General features: G+C 43.2%; 1 protein-coding gene across 6 annotated transcripts in view; it reads right to left on the minus strand.

The window, feature by feature from the left end:
* Positions 1–17,252, minus strand: part of RABGAP1L (RAB GTPase activating protein 1 like) — a 229,205-nt gene that overhangs the window by 11,846 nt on the left and 200,107 nt on the right. For all 6 annotated transcript variants that reach the window (XM_058030211.1, XM_058030210.1, XM_058030212.1 and 3 more), the window contains one exon: positions 6,286–6,378. In XM_058030211.1, the coding sequence (XP_057886194.1) occupies positions 6,286–6,378 (93 nt within the window). The remainder of the gene's footprint in view (positions 1–6,285; positions 6,379–17,252) is intronic.

Genomic DNA, 17,252 nt, shown 5'->3' on the forward strand with positions numbered 1-17,252 from the left:
AGGAGAATGAATAGTCATTCACATCTTTTAGAAATCTGTGTCTGCTGCTCTAGAGCTGAGAAAAAGAACCATATTCAAAAGATGCCTGTGGGTCAGTGGACTTCTGGGGGTTAAACATCAAATACAACTCCTCATTTTCAGAAGAACACAGCCAGGTGGGACAGACAAGAGGTGCCTTCCTCCAAATGGATTTTTAAGAGAAAAAAAACTGTGCTGGCTGTCCATCACTGTCTATCTTTTATACCAAACAGGCTGCAAAGGGAATCTCTGCATTATGGAAATTCAAGGAAAAGCACCACGTTCATATGGAAACTCATAGGTGGAAACACAATAACCTATATGCTGAGATTTCAAAAAGGGCTTTATAACTATAGATAAAGATAACTTTGTTCTCCAAAACAGAACAGTCAAAGTTCAAATATATCAATTAAAGTCCATGATATATAATAACATATATATTAGCTCTTGTAACATTTTTCAAGAGTTGTTCAGTGAATGCATTCCGACAAAATTATTTCTTGCATAAGTTATTCACCTGTTTTCACTTCTTCCTATTCACCAGCTATGAAATTGCAATTTTTTTTTCTGTTGCAAGCAGATTTTGCATGTTCGCCTTAAACAAAACCAGGAGCTCTAAGAGAATGCAAATAAAGGTCTCTTCTGTGTGGGAACTTCCTCTGTGGCAGGAAGTGGAACCTCTATAAATTTTCTCTTGTTAATGTGACCCTATTGTGTAACTAGAATAGGCACTGCCCTGTACAGGGAAGTAAGATGGTTTCCCTTCCAAAAGATTGTACTTTGAATAACTTGTTTTGTACAGAAGCTAAATAAAATGCCTTTGTCTTAACACAGCTAAAATAACCAGTGCTAAAACACACACAACTTTATGGATCTTTCTTATTTTAAATGCACTTTAGTCTGTTTGATACAAGGAATTTTAAAAATTAAAGTAAAAATTTTCTGTAAACGTAATAAGCTTTAAAGTGTAAAACAAAATTGCAGTCAATAATGATAATACTAATAACATCTCTAACACATAAAGATGTATTTTGTTCAGACCATCTTAGAAATGCTGATTTTTACAGACACGGCTCTGCTGGTTGTCAGAACCTGAGTTCACCTAAAACTTGAGACCTGAGTCAGACCAGGCTCTGCAGCACCAATACCTTTCCACAGGGATGTTGCTTAGAAGAAGAAAGCAGCAAATTCTTATGACTTTGACAAAATAACCAAGTTGGCTTTACCATTTTTGCATTGTCTTTGCCAAAAGCTTCAGTGTCTGCCAAGCAAGGCACGCAGTGTGAGCTGAGAGTTCCTGCTTTGCATTCGCAGACAAGTGGGTAAGCAAGCTCTGTGCTTGGAAATGCACTATCCTCCTCTTAAACCAGGATTCACATGCCAGGTTGGAAGTGAGTTAAAGATCTCTTACCTTGGGCATCCAGTTAATAGCTACAGGATGTTTTTAGCTCATTCACCAAACTCCAGCTGAAAGGCTCTCACAGGACCACCTTTACTCCTCCTCCACCCAGGGCAGAATGCCTGATTAGCTGGTTTGTCTTTCTCAGCTCCTCCCCCCAGGTCCAGCAGTGTGAAACTGCCTCCCTTCTCAGGAGGAAACTCTTTAGTCTGCCTAAGTCTAAATAAAAACTAACAGGACACAGTAAAGACAGAAAGAGCAAACAGCGCTCTTCACATGCAGCAAACTATCTCCATAGGCTGTGAAATGTTTAGAGTTTTATGAAATATGCTCACAATGACAAAGTTCAGCAGATGGAGCTGGTCTGTCACAGCAGGACTCACATCAGAGGCAGCATCTGTAATGGCATCAGCCAACTAGTCAGACCTGCTAGCTGTCCCTGGTGTAAACAGACAGCTTCCTGCCTCCTCTCCACAACACTACATTTACTCTGACAACCATTTCCTTCTCCTCAGTCTCAGAAACTGCTCAGTTTCTACAATAAAATAACAGATCTCTCCTTCCCAAATTCCTCCTCCTGGTTACTGAAGGTGGCTGGTGAACTCAGGTTAGCTTTTAAAAGGAGGATACTGCATTTCCAAAGAGGACAAACAAAGCTGATACACACAAACATAAATCAACTTACCTCCTGTAAAGTCACAGACCAAATACTGCTTTCAACCATTGGTGTAAACACAGTGAAAACAGGATATAAAGACATTTCTAATACAAAAAAAAAAGTTGCTTATTCTTCATTGAGTTTTTTGTTATGAGTTTTAGAGAGAGATGCTCCTGCTTCCATCACACACTGGGTGGAAAGAATATGACAAACTCGAAAGCAGTAAGCAAGCCTCAGTTCAGGATGACTGAAAGGCTGAACTCCACCCTCTGCTCCCTTCCAGGCTGCATCAAGGAACAATTCCTGAGGAGATTAGTGGCCATGATGCATCCTCTCTGTGCTGTACAAGTGGGGTGTAATGAGTCACCAACCTCCTTAAGCAATTCTGTTTCTGTTCAGCAACACCCTGTGCTGGCTCAGGGAGGGTTAGTTTCCTTCATGGTGGTTAGTACATGTTGGCTTTGTGCTGGAAAAGGTGTTGAGAGGACAGAGATGGTTTGGTTATTGCTGAGCAGGGCTTGCACAGAGCCAAGGCCTTTTCTGCTTCTTGTAGCACCTCACCAGTGAGGGGCTGGGGATACACACCAGGCTGGGAGGAGGCAGAGCTGATCCCACCTGCCCCCAAGGGACAGTCCAGCCCACATGGCACCAGGCTGAGTGTGTAAAGCAGGGAGAAAAAGAAAGAGGGGAAACCTTGGAGTGATGGCATTTGGCTTCTCAAGTCACTGGTATGTGTGATGGAGCACTGCTCTCCTGGAGATAGCTAAACAACCACCTGCCTGTGGGAAGGGGTGGCTGAGTTCCTTGTTTTCCTTTATCTACTGACCTGCCTTCATCTCAACCCACAAACCCACACGTTTTGTCACTATAATTCTGGGGATTCTCTCCCCCAACCTTGAGGTGGAGTGAGCAAGCAGCTGCCTGAGTTAAATCAAGACATCCAAACCCCAAATCTCTGAGTGTGAACAGCTCCTCAATGATGGAACAAAAACATTATTAAAATTCACTTTCTGGATGTGAGCAAACTGAGGTCTTCATAAACCCAATGGAAAGGGCCCTTGATGTTGGAGGAGCTCCAAAGAAAAATCCTGTGAGCCTCCATCCAGAAACCCAAAAAGCTTTTACAGCAATCCAGGGAAGCCTCTCAAGGTAAGCAACACAGAGGCTCCTGGAGGCAGCTGTGTTTTCTGTTTGGTGACTCTGGAGAAGCATTCCCCAAAGTGCCCCAGCACAAGTTTTAAATAAACAACAGATAATGTCCCTCAGGAAAACTCATCATGATTTTCCTCATGGTTAACATTCACTTGCCCTGATTGAAAAAAAATGATCAGTGTATTAATTTTTGCTTCCCCTTCAAAACACAGAGAAGGCTGTTACAGAGAAGGCTATTATGTCCAAATTACACATTTATTCACACAACTTCTCCATTGCACAAGGAGGTCGACAGAGGAAAAGGTGGAACAGAACAGCAGCATCTGCTTGCAAAACTCCAGCCCTTCTTTGTGCAACTACTTCCTCTTTATTTTAAACCAGTTCCCAGGCTCACTTCTGGAATTTTCTCATCAAGTCAACCCAAATCTTGTTACATGAGGCATTCTCAAACACAGAATAAAACTCCATAATATTTAGAAAAACATCAACCTGAAATCTATTACTATTTTTTTACACATATGACTCACTTTTCTTCCTAGCTTCGATAGGGAATTTTTTAATTTAACCAGAAGTTACAAAATTTGGTGGCGAACAACAGTTTAGAACATATTTCACTTTTGCACCTTTTAAAAATCTGACAAAAATATTATAATTTGTTATAAACAATGGAAAATAAAGCGAAAACATCTCCAGAAAAACTTGCACTTTTCCTAAATAACACTTGTAAATACAGAACAAAACTTCCTCTGAGGGCTGTGTTATAGGGAGGTGACACTCAGACATCCTTCATCTCTGCAGCTCACTACACCCGTGGGCCTGACAAATTCCTGCTGGTAACAACAACCATAAAAACTATAGCTAAAAACTATCAATTGATTTAAAGCTCTTTTACTTCCTGACCCATATGAGGGACATCCTGCAGGGATCTCTACTCCAGTGATCCCATCCAAGAAACATCCCCTTCCTAGGCAGCAAAATCCTCACTTTTTTTTGGGATGGGAAACTGTAAAAATGACAAGGTCATGGAGCACAGCCCACAGAGCAGGAGTTGACCGCAGAGCTGTGCTTGCAGGCAAGGCTGGCTTTTGTCCTTTCCCAAGCCAAGCCTGGCTGCTGGAAGCCCGGCAGAGGTGGTGCCCAAATGAAAAGCATCTCTGACCATGCAGGCTGCAGAGTGCTCTCCTAAAGGACAGGCAAAAAGCAAGGCTGGCTCTCCACACGCTGCCTGGGAGGATCCACACAATGACATTTTCTTGCTGCCCTTTGGAAACACTCCTGAAATGTCAGTTCCTACAAAACCTCAACTTCACATATCAATAAAATCTAACAAGCAAGAAAAGGAACAAAGAACATTTACAAGCATTTTTCCATCAACTGAAAAACCTGTCCAGACTTTGAAGTTAATATGCAACTAACCTATTACAGGGACTGTCTAATCACGGCATCCTTAAGAGGATCAGACCCAACACAGCTTAATAAAAAAATCCACAGTGAAGTTCAGAAGCACAAGCCAAAACCCTGGGCTGTGATCCTGACTGTGACAGTGGCTCACATCAACAGTGGCCCAAGAGTCACTTCCTATATCCTCATTTGCAGCTCGGGATAATGTTCTTCACAGTGCATTGACCAGGATTAACTAGTTAATATGCTTCCACTGAGCTTTAAAGAACCCTTCTTTGTTTCCTAAGCATTATTTTAATTCCACAGTACTATAAGTGAACCACTAGGAAAATACTGAAGAGTTAATCAGCAGCCAGTTGTGTTTTTTTCCAAATAGGTCACACTTGCTATTGGTTCTCAGCAGCTACAGCACTTCTAAGTCTCATAAACAATAAAATCTCCACCTTTTGACAGCAAAAAACTTACACTTAAAATATAATTTTCTCACAGACAAATGCTTGAAAAAAAAAAAAAAAAAGAGTCAGTTTGACTTCGTACCTGTAAGTTGTCTTTGTCACATTTATGAATTAAGGCACACTCACTCACCACAGATTTCCATTTTCTGAACGTGATGCACTTTTCTTATGTTCACAGGCACTGTCAAGCCTGTTGCACTCTGTGTGATTTGATTATCCACCCCTCCCCAGCCCTGGAAGACCCCACAACAACCACAGCGGCACTGACATATTAAGGCACAATGAAGAACAGCAGGCAAACAGTACAAGGATATGTAAGAAATGTCAGTTCCCAGCTATCCTGGGCAGCAGGCACTAAAGTGCTTCACCTAGAGCAAACTGAATTGTTCCAAACAGAGGGAGGAATAACCAGATCCCAAACTCTCAGTTAAGGCTGTGCCCAGAGGCAGAGCCTCCAGCACACAAAACCTATGGCAGCAGAACGTAGCTGTGACAATGAAAGCAAATACATTGTAAAGATAAGCAAAGCTGACCTGAAATTGAAGAACTGTTCTTTTTCAGTGAACTGTCAAGCTATCATATTAACAACTGAACCTTATTTCTGTGCTCCTTTAAAGAGGAATATCCATCACTATTAACTCTATTGCAGTAGTACCTCAGGACCCCAGAAGAGCTCTGGGTCCCACAATTGGTTTTATCTTAACAAAAAAATTACTGAAGCTTGGTATAAACAGGAATGAATAATAAGGATTGTATCAGCCAAGGAAGAGTTCATCTTCCAAAGTCTCTGTGGATGCCACTGCACACAGCTTGCACTAGAACAATGTGTATTTTCTCCTTTCTGTGTCTGTAGCTGAATCACCCTTTGTTTCTGCGGCTCATGAAGATCTCCCGTAAAAGTGCAACAGCAGGAGAGTTACCTACAAACATATAAACTGAAAGAAGAAAAATATTATATGTGGCTACTTGCAGATGTCTTAAGAGTTACAAATTGTGATTGAAATATTCTTGGGAAAAAAAGACTAAGTCCAAATTTCAAAATGCTTATTCAAGAAAGGGGATGAGTTTGCCTTCACTTCCCTAAGGTCTGCATCCCTGGCACATCCCAGGGAGGTGAGCATGGTACACACACCTCTACTTAACTGCTGGAGACAGCTCACTCCTGGTGGGATTCACCAAATTCCCATAGAGCATCTCCCTACCTTGTATCTGTCCATAGGATCCTCCTGCTGCAGCTGGCTCTCTCGCATTGTTTGGTACTCTCTCTCATATTTCTTCAGCTTTTTCGTTGGCACCTGTGGAGCAGATTTGGGAAACATGCGTTTAAAAATGAGAGGAATGCTGGAAAAGCTGACTGAAAGCTCTCTCTACCAACAGGAAACTGAGGAAGTGCTGGAGAGCTGCTGCTGAATAAAGTCTCTCCCCACTGTCCCCCCTCCCCTAGTCATTAAGCCCTGTCAAACACTTACCAATACAGCTCACATCAGAAATCTTTCTGTGCCCACTGCTGCTAATTATTCAGACATTTAAAGGGAAACAGAACTGGAGACATTTTAGTAAGACTAACAAGAAGAAAAAAAGCACAGACAAGTGGGAGAAGAGGAAAGCACATTTTGATACATATGATTCACCGAAACAATGCTTTAGCAAGACAACTGTTAAAAGTGAGATGAGAACAAAGGAGTGCTCATACAAAAGGACCAGACAATTCCCTGGGGGAGATCCAAGTAATGGTTTTATTGCTGAGAGAGTATTAATGTCTAAATTACAGCCTGTGACCAATGCCCTCATGAAGTCTGGCATCAGAGCCCTCCCAGGCACAGATGGAGATGCTGCAGTGCAAGCCAGCAGAGAGAGGTGGCTCAGAGAAATCACAAACAAATTTGGTAAACAGCCATGCAGAAAGGTCAAAACCCAGGCTGCTGGATCCTGGGAACACTTCCACTTCAAACACTGATCAGAAGGAGCCTGTGTTCTTTTCAGCAAAGCATGGGGAGCCTCTGCTTTCCCCTCACCTTCTGGTTGGGTATGCAGTGCTCCCATCTGTCCCTGGAGACCTCTGGCAGCATTACTCAGGTCACCTGCTGGCAGCTGGAGAGATCCCTACAGCCATGTACCACCAGGAGTATAAACACAGGCTCTCCTTGATCTGTCATGCAGATATTCCTACTGCCTGTATTGATCATGTTTAGCTGCCCCTGCTGTGAGGACATGCCACTGTCACCTTGCCTTAGGGCAAAAACTACAGCCAGTGAGCAGAGATCTGAGTTTCTGTGTAGTTTGCGAACTGTTTTCTCTTTGCTGGTTGGCAGCCCAATGCCTCTTTGCTCTGCAGCACCCAAAGGGACCAAGCAAGTGCTCAGCACTGCTGCAGAGGGAGGTGCAAGTAGCAAACATGAAACCCATGAGCTGCAAAGCATTAATAAAGCAGCACCAATTCCCACAATTACTGAGGGAACCTGAAATCAGCCCCCTTAAAGCAAACAAAGAGAAAATAGTAAAGATAAAAACATGAAGTACATTGGGCAAACATACAAGAAAATTTCACTTTGATGACACTTAATAGGGCAAAACACCATGAAATGAAAGTGACTAAATAAGAGATGCTTTTATACCTTTCAACTGAATAATCCTCCTAACACAAACCCAGCCAACTTTGTCTTGGCTGCAGCCTGAAACTGTTGAGGCTATTTAATAATTGTAAGAATTAGAAATAATTTCAGTATAGTGTTTTAAATGAAACAAACCCATCCAAAGCATGCTCTATCCCATCCTTTCACCAGAATTACTGGACTTTCATTTAGAGAACCAGATCAAAGCTCTCCAGCTGAGGTGTGATAAGGACACCCTCCAAACACAGTTCTCAGGTTCTGCTGTGGAGTTTTGTGCTCCACTATGCAACCACCAGGACATAAAGATAAATACGAGGGAGATTTTGTGGTGCAGCATGGCAGAAAGGCACAACACAGGTGTAAGTTAGATGATGATTTGTTCAACCAAAGATGTTCCTGATTCTTGATGCTTTTCATTGAAACCTTTAAAGTGCATACAAGAACTAAGTTTCACTACACAGTGAGACAGACAAGACTTCAGTTCACACAGCGAGTGCTTCAGTAAGAATCCTGCCATCGGACGGAACAAGAGATGAAAGATAGATTTTGTGTCTGTAAATTGATTTTGTGTGTGTAAATAGGGAGATAAAGGTGGAAAGTGAAGGTGAAGATTGCACAGTCCCAACCCTTTACCCCCCTATTCTTATGTGAGCAGTGCTGCACCCTTTAGCCGGGCACTGGGTGTTGGGGCCTTCCTCCTCTCACAACTACCAACCATTTCTTAAAGCCTGCTAATTCATTCCATCAACTCTTCTCATCTCTATGCTCTCCTCCCTTGTATTTCAGTTCCCAGCTGTGAGCAGGACCACATGTGGGTGCTCTGGGGCCCTGGAGGGATCAGCTCCCTCATTCAGCACCACAGAGCCATCCACAGCCATGGGCAGGGCTGAGGGTTGGCCTGGCACCCTCTCCAGCAAGGAATCAGCACAGCAACACTTTCCTGGGAATACAGACAGTAAATAATAACTGAAACAAGCATCAGATCATGCAAGCATCAGGCATGACATAGGAAACAGCTTCCAGCTCTTTGAAAGGTGATAGTGACTGATGTTAGTGTCTATTTATGCTACAAACCTTAACTGGGAAGTACCTAAACACAGTGAAAATCATCTTAAGGGGAACTCCCACCACAAACCAGTCCAACTAATCCACTTATCTTGTAAAATAGAAACTGGAACAAGTATGCCCAAGAACTTTGGCAGGGACTACACAGCTACTGTCTCTTCAGCCACATTTCTCAAAGGAGTTTGATAATTTATTACAGCACTTTCTTCTTCTGAGTATACACTAATAAATGGAAAAAAAAATTTAAAAGCCCATTTCCATATTTCCCAATTTAATTGCCTGAAACAGTTTGTGAATTCAACAAGGGATTTCTCAGTAACCACTTCCATAACTAAGTGCACAGTGCTAGCTATGCTTCAGTCTTCATGAACTGATCCTGAACAAAGTGCTCATAAATTCTCTGTAAAAGCTTCTGCAATATTGATTCCTTTTTTCTTTCTTTAGCACAATGGGGTATATTGGCTTGAACTGATGCTTATCAAATTTAGGAGACTCTTACAGTGTATAAACATTCCTCATAATTGTTTATCTCAATATCTTATCTCATTGAATTGTTTTATTTTATTGCCCTCAAGTATAAAATCATGTTATAAGTAGTTATATGCAGGGAAACACCCATGCAGAGCATCTTAATAAAACATCCACACAGAAGAACTGAACAAGCAAAACCTCTTCCTGAAAAAACCCAATGGCACCAAATGCTTGAAGGACTCACTGCATGGTGGGAGAGAAACAAAACCACTTTGGTTTGAGCTGCCCCTGCTCAGACAGGGCTGCAGAGATTTGCTTCAGTTCCTGGCACTCCTGGGCATAGACAGTGCACATCAGCACCTGCTCAGCTTCAGGAGACCCTTCCCTCACTCTGATTCCTTCAGCTGTTTACAGGCTGACCTTGCTGCATTCATAAATCACACCTGTGACTGCTTCCTGCCCTGTGTTTTATTGCTGTAATGCAGCTGCAGCACTCAGAGCAGGCAGTTATGGCTCTGCTCATTTGACAGCCAAGGAAATGGAAGCAGAGATGGGAAGTGATTTCCTGAACATACTGCAGACAGCCAGAGGCTGATCCAGATAGTGAAACCCTATTACTTGATTTCTGATTTCCAGCACTGAGCAGGGGATCTGTTTCCCAGCTCCCCACTTCCTTTCTCTAGCATGCATTAACACTCCAAAAATACATTGTCCCACCACATAAAAATGTAGCCAGTATTCTCTATCTCCTCACTCTTAACACTTTGTTCTCTCTAGTTCTCTATCAGTGTAAAAAAAAAAAGAAAAAAAAAGCAAATTAACAACCTGTGCAGTGCCTTCCTTTCTCATTCTTTGAAGCAAGCGACACAATTTTCTGTTTCACTGGTGATGGATTTGCTTGGTAATTCCAGCTGAGGTGGGGGTCCTGTACCCCTGCAAAGGGGAAAGCCTCCCCAGCCTGCTTTGGGTGGGCACTGACAGTGACCACAGACACTGGAGCAGCCCAGCCCAGCCTCCCTTTTATCCATCCCACACACCTGCCCTGCTGTGACCCCCAGCACAAGACAGGCTCTCCCCACTGCTGCAAAGCAGGACCACTTCCAGTCTGGTGCCAGCTCACAGCCACAAGAAGCTCTCACAAAACACAGCCAACAAGAAGCTCTCACAAAACCAGACCACAAGTGCCTCTCTCTTGAGGAGATGGGAGTTACACTTGGGTGTAACTTCATTTCCTTCACCTTATGATTTAAAACAGTATCAAGAAGAAATTTCACAATGAGGCTTGCTTCTGTGAGCTTTAAACAGAAGCTCAGCAGATTAGCAATAAAAAATTTCCAATCACACACAGCATCTCAGTTCACACTCAAAATTGCGCTATTTTATTCCAATTAATACTTTATATTTTAAATACAACTACATCAAGTTCCAGGAAGGAAGCAGCTCTATTTTAAGGAATACAGCTCTATTTAAGTACTTTATTAAACCCAAAGAAAGTTGCAGTGTAACAAAATTAGATTAAAAATAGCTGACTTGGTGCTACTCATCTAACTGGTCATAATTATGAGCAACTGTATCACCCCCTCCTTAAAATGTGGCTGGCCATAAGCAATACAGAGTATGTTTCCATACCTATCTAGGAATAAGGCTCAGAAGTAGATAAAGCCATTTATTTTTCTCCTGGGAGGAGGCAGTAATGAAAAAGAAAGAACAAACCCCACAGTACTATGCTGACACAACAGACTTGTCTCCTGGATTGGACTTTAAAGGGGGGAATGGGATATTGTATTTAGCTATTATGCAGTACAATCTGAACAACTCTATCTCCAATGAGATCTTAGCCACAAGCATGAAAACTGAAAGGGAAAATTGTAATTTCTCTCTAAACAAATCACTATTTGGGGTGGGTATTCTGCACAGCAAACCTGCAATATTCATTTGTAATAATTAATGTAGGATTGACATCAGCTGCCTAAGAAGAAATTGCAGGCTGGAGCACAGCTTGAACAATTCCCAACTCTCCTTTGACACCAGGCAGGGAAGGGCTCACTGGCAACAGGCTGTTTTAGCAGTCTGAAAGCCCTGGAAGAGCCCCCCTCCAGTGTTTTCACCATGCTGCAGTATCCCACTCATCCCACACATCCTCCATCCACCCCACACTGTACAGCTCCTTCAGCACCACCTGATCCCTGGTTTTTGGGGCACAATAAAAGCCCAGCTGTCAGATGATATTTTACCATCTAAGCCAGAAGGAAGGAGTTGTTCCCTGAAATTCCTTGGAGAGATGTCCTGCTGAATGCAGGCCTGAGCACCTGCAGCACATCAGCATCTCTCCACCTCGTGTTTGGAAACAGAACTGAGAGAAATGCTCTTTTTGTACCAGCAAAGCAGCTCCACCCCAGCACACCTGAGCATCCCTTCCATGCATGGGGAGATGTTTCCTCTTGCTGCAAGTCACCTCCTTGCCAGCTCTGTATGTTTAAGAATTCCTGAAGAGTCTTCGGAATTACAGAAAGCCAAATGAAGGCAAAGGAAACCAGCACTGCTGTGAATTTTGTTTGATTTCTCTGCATTAGTCCATTATCAAAATGTCTCAATTGCAATGGCACATTTGAAGGAATTTATAGAGACAAGAGAAAGGCAGGTTGCAAAATTTACAGAACACCTGCACAATTTATTGTGATTCAAGCCAGCAGCAGCAGAGTCAGTGACGCTGGATCATTTCCAACACCAGATCTTTTGTCAGATTTTAATCTCCACAATGTATTTCCATTCAGGAAAATCCACTGAGCCAGGTATAGCCCATTATTCTTCTGCAGCCCTGCTGTTTAAAGATCTGCTTAGTTAGGCTCAGTTAGCAAAACATTGAACTGAGAGTAAGCTGAGACAGAGAGATGTTCAATAAGCCCCATTGTGCAGCAGTCCTGCAGCACCACAGGAAAAGAGAATTTGGATTCTCTGAACTGTAACTCTAAACACCAGTGTGTACTTTTACACTGACCACAGTGCCTCTGTTTGAGAGGCTGCAGGGGAACCTGCACCTACAAAAAAAGGGCCAAGGAAAGGATGGTCTGCCTGTGGCAGATGCTTTTCAGAATCCCCAAAATGTCTTCCTGCCATCAAAAATTCACTTGACAAACAAGAAATCCTACATAAGAAATCCTACATATTGACAAATAAGAAATCCTGCAAAACAAATACATAGGCTTTCCTAATATTTATCCACTGTAGATATGTAACAACTAAGGCTCTCTTGTGTACAGCTGTTATAATCTCTTAGGCAACAAATAGGAGAAAATTCCTAAGGAAAAAAAAAGGAAAAATCCTAACCTCCAACACTGTCTGATAAAAGTATCTTTACAGTTTTAAGAGTCTTCTCTAGCACTGGCTTCACTACCACCTGAGGGATTTATTTTATTAAAAGCCAGACCCTCCCAGGAGTATCCAATAACCATAAAGCATGAATTAAAAATCTCAGAAAATGGGTCAAGAAGCCATTGTGAAAGGGAATCATTATCGAGTGACATCTTTCATTTTTGGTCAATGACATTCTGGGTCTTTCTGAGCCTCATCAAAGATCCAGCACTATCAAACACTACATCAGTGGCCTGCAAATGAAAGACAGAATCCAAATAATAGAATTTGCAACTGACACACAGAAAGAACAGTGCAGAGGAAGAACCAGAAACTGTACACATATATTTGAATTCCTGGAAGTAGCTTCCTCTACTGAAACACACCCCTGTACTGGCTACAGAGCACATGTCCACAGAACTTTACAGCAGCTTGGAGCTGGGATGGAATCCCATGAGGAGATGGGAAGGACAGAGGATGAGGTAGTGGGAGGCACATGCTGGGAAAGCAGCTTGCCATTGTCTGGGCAAGACCCAGCTCTTCCTCCACAGCCCTCTCCTCTCCCCTCACTGTTTGGTGGCAAGCTGACCAGAATAAACCTGCAGAAATATTTCAATTTAATTATCTGTGAAAATGTTCATTGCATCAATACCACTGATAGTTCAGCCCTACAAGCAGCTGCTCAGGAGGACAGAGAGCAGTGTGGGACTGGGAATAAACACTGGTACAGAGAGAAGGGAGGCAATAACAGACCACCTTACTGCCAAATGTAACTCTGCTGTCAGAGGCAGGCTGCAGCAGAAGGGCTGGTGCAAGCCCTGGGATGCACAAGGACAGGGGAAAGGAAGCTGACCAGGGAAGGTCAGCCCTGGATTGTCACTGAGACCCATGCTGTAATACTGCATCTTGTCCTGAGAGAGGCAGCTGGGGAAAAAACTGAAGAGGATGTAGAGCAGAGCCCCCAAAATGTTCATGCAGAGTGTAAATGCCCCACAGAGATGTAAGAGCTCAGAATCCTCAGCACAAGGAAGCTGCTCCAAAAACAAGGCAAGAGGATTGGGACAGAATCTGGCAGCTCCTACCCACAGGGGAGGGAGGGACAGAGGTGGGGACAGCTTCCCTAGACAGCCTGAAAGCAGGATCCCTTCTTGTGCTGGAAAGGAAAGGGTTCAGACAAGGATTGCATCTGTGGAAAGAGCCAACTGCCATAAGAGTGACCACCCAAATTCCCTTCCTCCTCTGGCAGCAGCTCCAGGGAAAGATGGGCTTCAAAAGCTGCCAGGGACTCTGTCATGCAAGGCTCCACCCAGGCAGAATTAGAGAGTCAAGGAAAAACTGCGACTGGAAGGGCTCCAGGGGGCACACGAACCAAGCTCCTGCTCAGGCAGGGCAGGTTCAAAGCCAGAGCGTGGTGCTCCTGAAGGCCTGCAAGGATGGAGATGCCACGGTCTCCCTGGACAGGACTGCTTCCCTTGTGCTGAGCCAGAACTGCAAATTACACCCATTTGTCAAATGCAATGTCCTGTCACTGTGTGCCCCAGAGTTTGGCTCTCTGCTTTTTATGAGCTTTTTTGAGATGGCTGGAGACTGCGATTAGATCCCTCCTGAGCTTTCTCCTCCTCAGGCTAAATGCCCCAATTCTCCCATCCTTCACTATGCAGTCAGACCCTCCCTTTCCCATCAACCTTCCACTCCACTTGCTTTAGCCTGTGGATATCCCTGGTCCCTGTGGGTTCAGGAGGATTCAGGGACAGACACATCTCACTGGCACCTGTATGTGCACAGCCAGCCTTGGGCACTGCGGAGCACAGGTTATCCACCAACTCCCAGCCTGCCCTCGTGCTGTCCCCAGAGATGCAGTCCCCATCCTGCAGACATGATGGAGTTTATCTGCTGGAACCCAGGAAATTGCTGTTTATTGTTTCTTATCTATAAAATTCTTTCTCCGACCCACTGAGGTCTGTCTAGCAGGTCAGGTTGAGGCACACTGTCCATCCTTGGGGCAGTGTTGTCTTTTATACTAAAAACTACATCTACACTATTTACAATAACTTCCCAATATCTATCACCTATGTTAGACAGTGAGTTTCTACTCTAAACCAATCTAAAAGTGCCAACATCACAGCAGAAGATGGAGGCTAGGAAGAAGGAAAAAGGACAAGGCATGCCCAAATTCCTCTGGCTGCCCTGGAAGACTCAAGACCCTGCCAAGGGGCTCTGAGACCTTGGCACAGAGCCCAAGGCCCCCGTGCCTTTGATTTAGCCCTTGGAAAAACAATTACCAACTTTTATATGAAGAATTACAAGTCAAGAAAGTTTAAGTAGAATAATAGTTTGTTACAGCATGAAAAATAGATTTTGGAGGTTTTTAGAATGGAGGCTCAGGGTCCCAAGATGGAGGAATTTGAGTGTGCCCTGTTTTTCCTTCTTCCTAACCTCCATATTCTGGGTGATGTTGGCATTTTTAGATTGGTTTAGAGTAGAAACTCACTGTCAAACATAGGTGATAGGTATTGGGAAGTTACTGTAAATAGTGTACACGTAGTTTTTAGTATAAAAGATAACACTGCCCCAAGGATGGGCAGTGTGCCTCAACCCGACCTGCCAGGCAGGCCTCGGCAGGACAGGAGAAAGAATTTTATAGCTAAGAAACAATAAACAACCTTGAGACCGAGAATAGAAGAGCTCTGGCTCCTTCTTCAGCTGCCAGGCTGGGAAAAGAGACTTTCTGACACAACTCGGGGTCACTGTGACCAGCAGAGATTCCGAGATTTATCCTCCTCAGGATTCTGCATTTGCCTTTGCACTTGCTGAACCTCAGCAAGCTCCTCTCAGCCCAGCACTGACCCTCTGGTTTCTGCCTCCTGGAAAACAGGGTGCATCCTCTGCTGGTGTCTTGGCCTGAAAATGTTAAACACAGCCTCACTATCAACCCCCAAAAATGTTCAGCTCCCTGCCAGTTGGACTTCAACCCATGGATGACCATGTACAGCACTTCTCCCAGGCCTCCCAAGTCCTTCACCTGCTTTGCATCTCACCCACCCACTCTAAACCTCCTCAGATCAGCTTTGATGAGAAGCTGAGAGCTCAGAAATCCTTATGGCAGGGTCTGCCAGTGTGCAACCACAAATTCCTTCTATGAAATGGCTGATAATTCCCCTGAATAGAGAGCTAAACACAGCAAGGCAGGCAGGAAAATGGAAATACAATGAAGCTTTCCACAAGAACGTCCTTCAGCTCTGGATTAAGAGGATTATACCACTTAGAATAGCATTTTTATAACCCCTTGAGTCCAAGTTTTCTGCAGATAAACTGAGAATTGAAATTCCCCACAGTAAAGCTGCTCAATTCTTGCACAAACTACACAGCAGCCCACTTATATATGCTGCTCTCCCTGTCTGTGCAAAGTAGGTTCAGAACAACTTGAAATTCTGAAAGCAAGACCACACAGCAAAACAACTGCATTTCATGGTGACAATGCAATATGACTAATTTTATTATATGTAATAACATATATATGTATTATAATAGAGGTAATAATTTATAATATATATAATATAATTTTATTATATTATATATTATAATATGTTTCACTATTACACAGTGAAACATATTTAACAAAACCTTATCTCAGATCATATCCACATCCTGTTTAATTGTTTAAGAGCATCACAACAACATTATAAAAATACTGCTATGCTTTCCAGTGAAAAATACAGCTAGAAGGGATGAACACAGATAATTCAGATGGCTACAGATGATGGTGGATAACAGATAATTCTGACTGTGCCTAAGTTCATGGCACTGGCTGTGTCAGAAGGTCAAACAGGGCTGGAAGCACAAGGAACCTGCACAGCTCTCACCTGGCCTGGTTTTGGCATAAACCCTTTGTTACCTCACTCCATGACACATGGCTCTCTGTGCAGGGGAGACTCCTGTGCACTCCAGCCCCTTGCACAGCCCAAAGGAACTGCAATGAGTTACCTGCAATGCCAGAAACCTTCCAACAACACCATCTCAGCCACAGAATGAAAATCTTTACAGAACTTTGTTTTTTATTCTCTGCAACCTGAGTGTGTAATAGAAAAGCTTTTCAAAATAATTGAAACTGCATTTTGCAAACCCAGCAGATGAATCCCAGATTGCAACATAGCTGTGCTATTAATATGAACTCTTAGAATAAACAAAACCTGCACAAATTCTTCCTGCAGAACATCCCTTTGTGTACAGACCACACCTTTGTGCAAGCTGGTGAAGTGACTGTGAGAGAGTCAACACAATTTGCCCAACTTATCCTGACTGTCAGCTTGTCCCACAGTTAAATGTGGCAGCAGAGAACCAAAAGAAACTTTCTAAGCCATCAGGTCCTGTCCTTTCATAGTGCAGACTCCCATGTATTGTCTACTACTATCACAATCCTGAGGACAGCTTCATTTTACACCTCTGCAGGTTGTTTGCACCATTATTTGCTTAGTTAATATCCTTCAAAAACCAGTTAAAAAAGCAGTTAGGTGTTTCCTATGTAAACCCAACAAAAAACATATTTCTTAATTTCTTTACTAATACATAATGCACTGAAACATGGAATCCCAGAATAATTTGGGTCAAAGAACCTTAAAAACCATCTTGTTCCAGCCCTTTGCCGTGGGCAGCGACACCTTCCACTAGAC

Source organism: Melospiza georgiana, chromosome 9 (genome assembly GCF_028018845.1).
Source record: "Melospiza georgiana isolate bMelGeo1 chromosome 9, bMelGeo1.pri, whole genome shotgun sequence".
In the NCBI taxonomy this organism is placed as follows: Eukaryota; Metazoa; Chordata; class Aves; order Passeriformes; family Passerellidae; genus Melospiza; species Melospiza georgiana.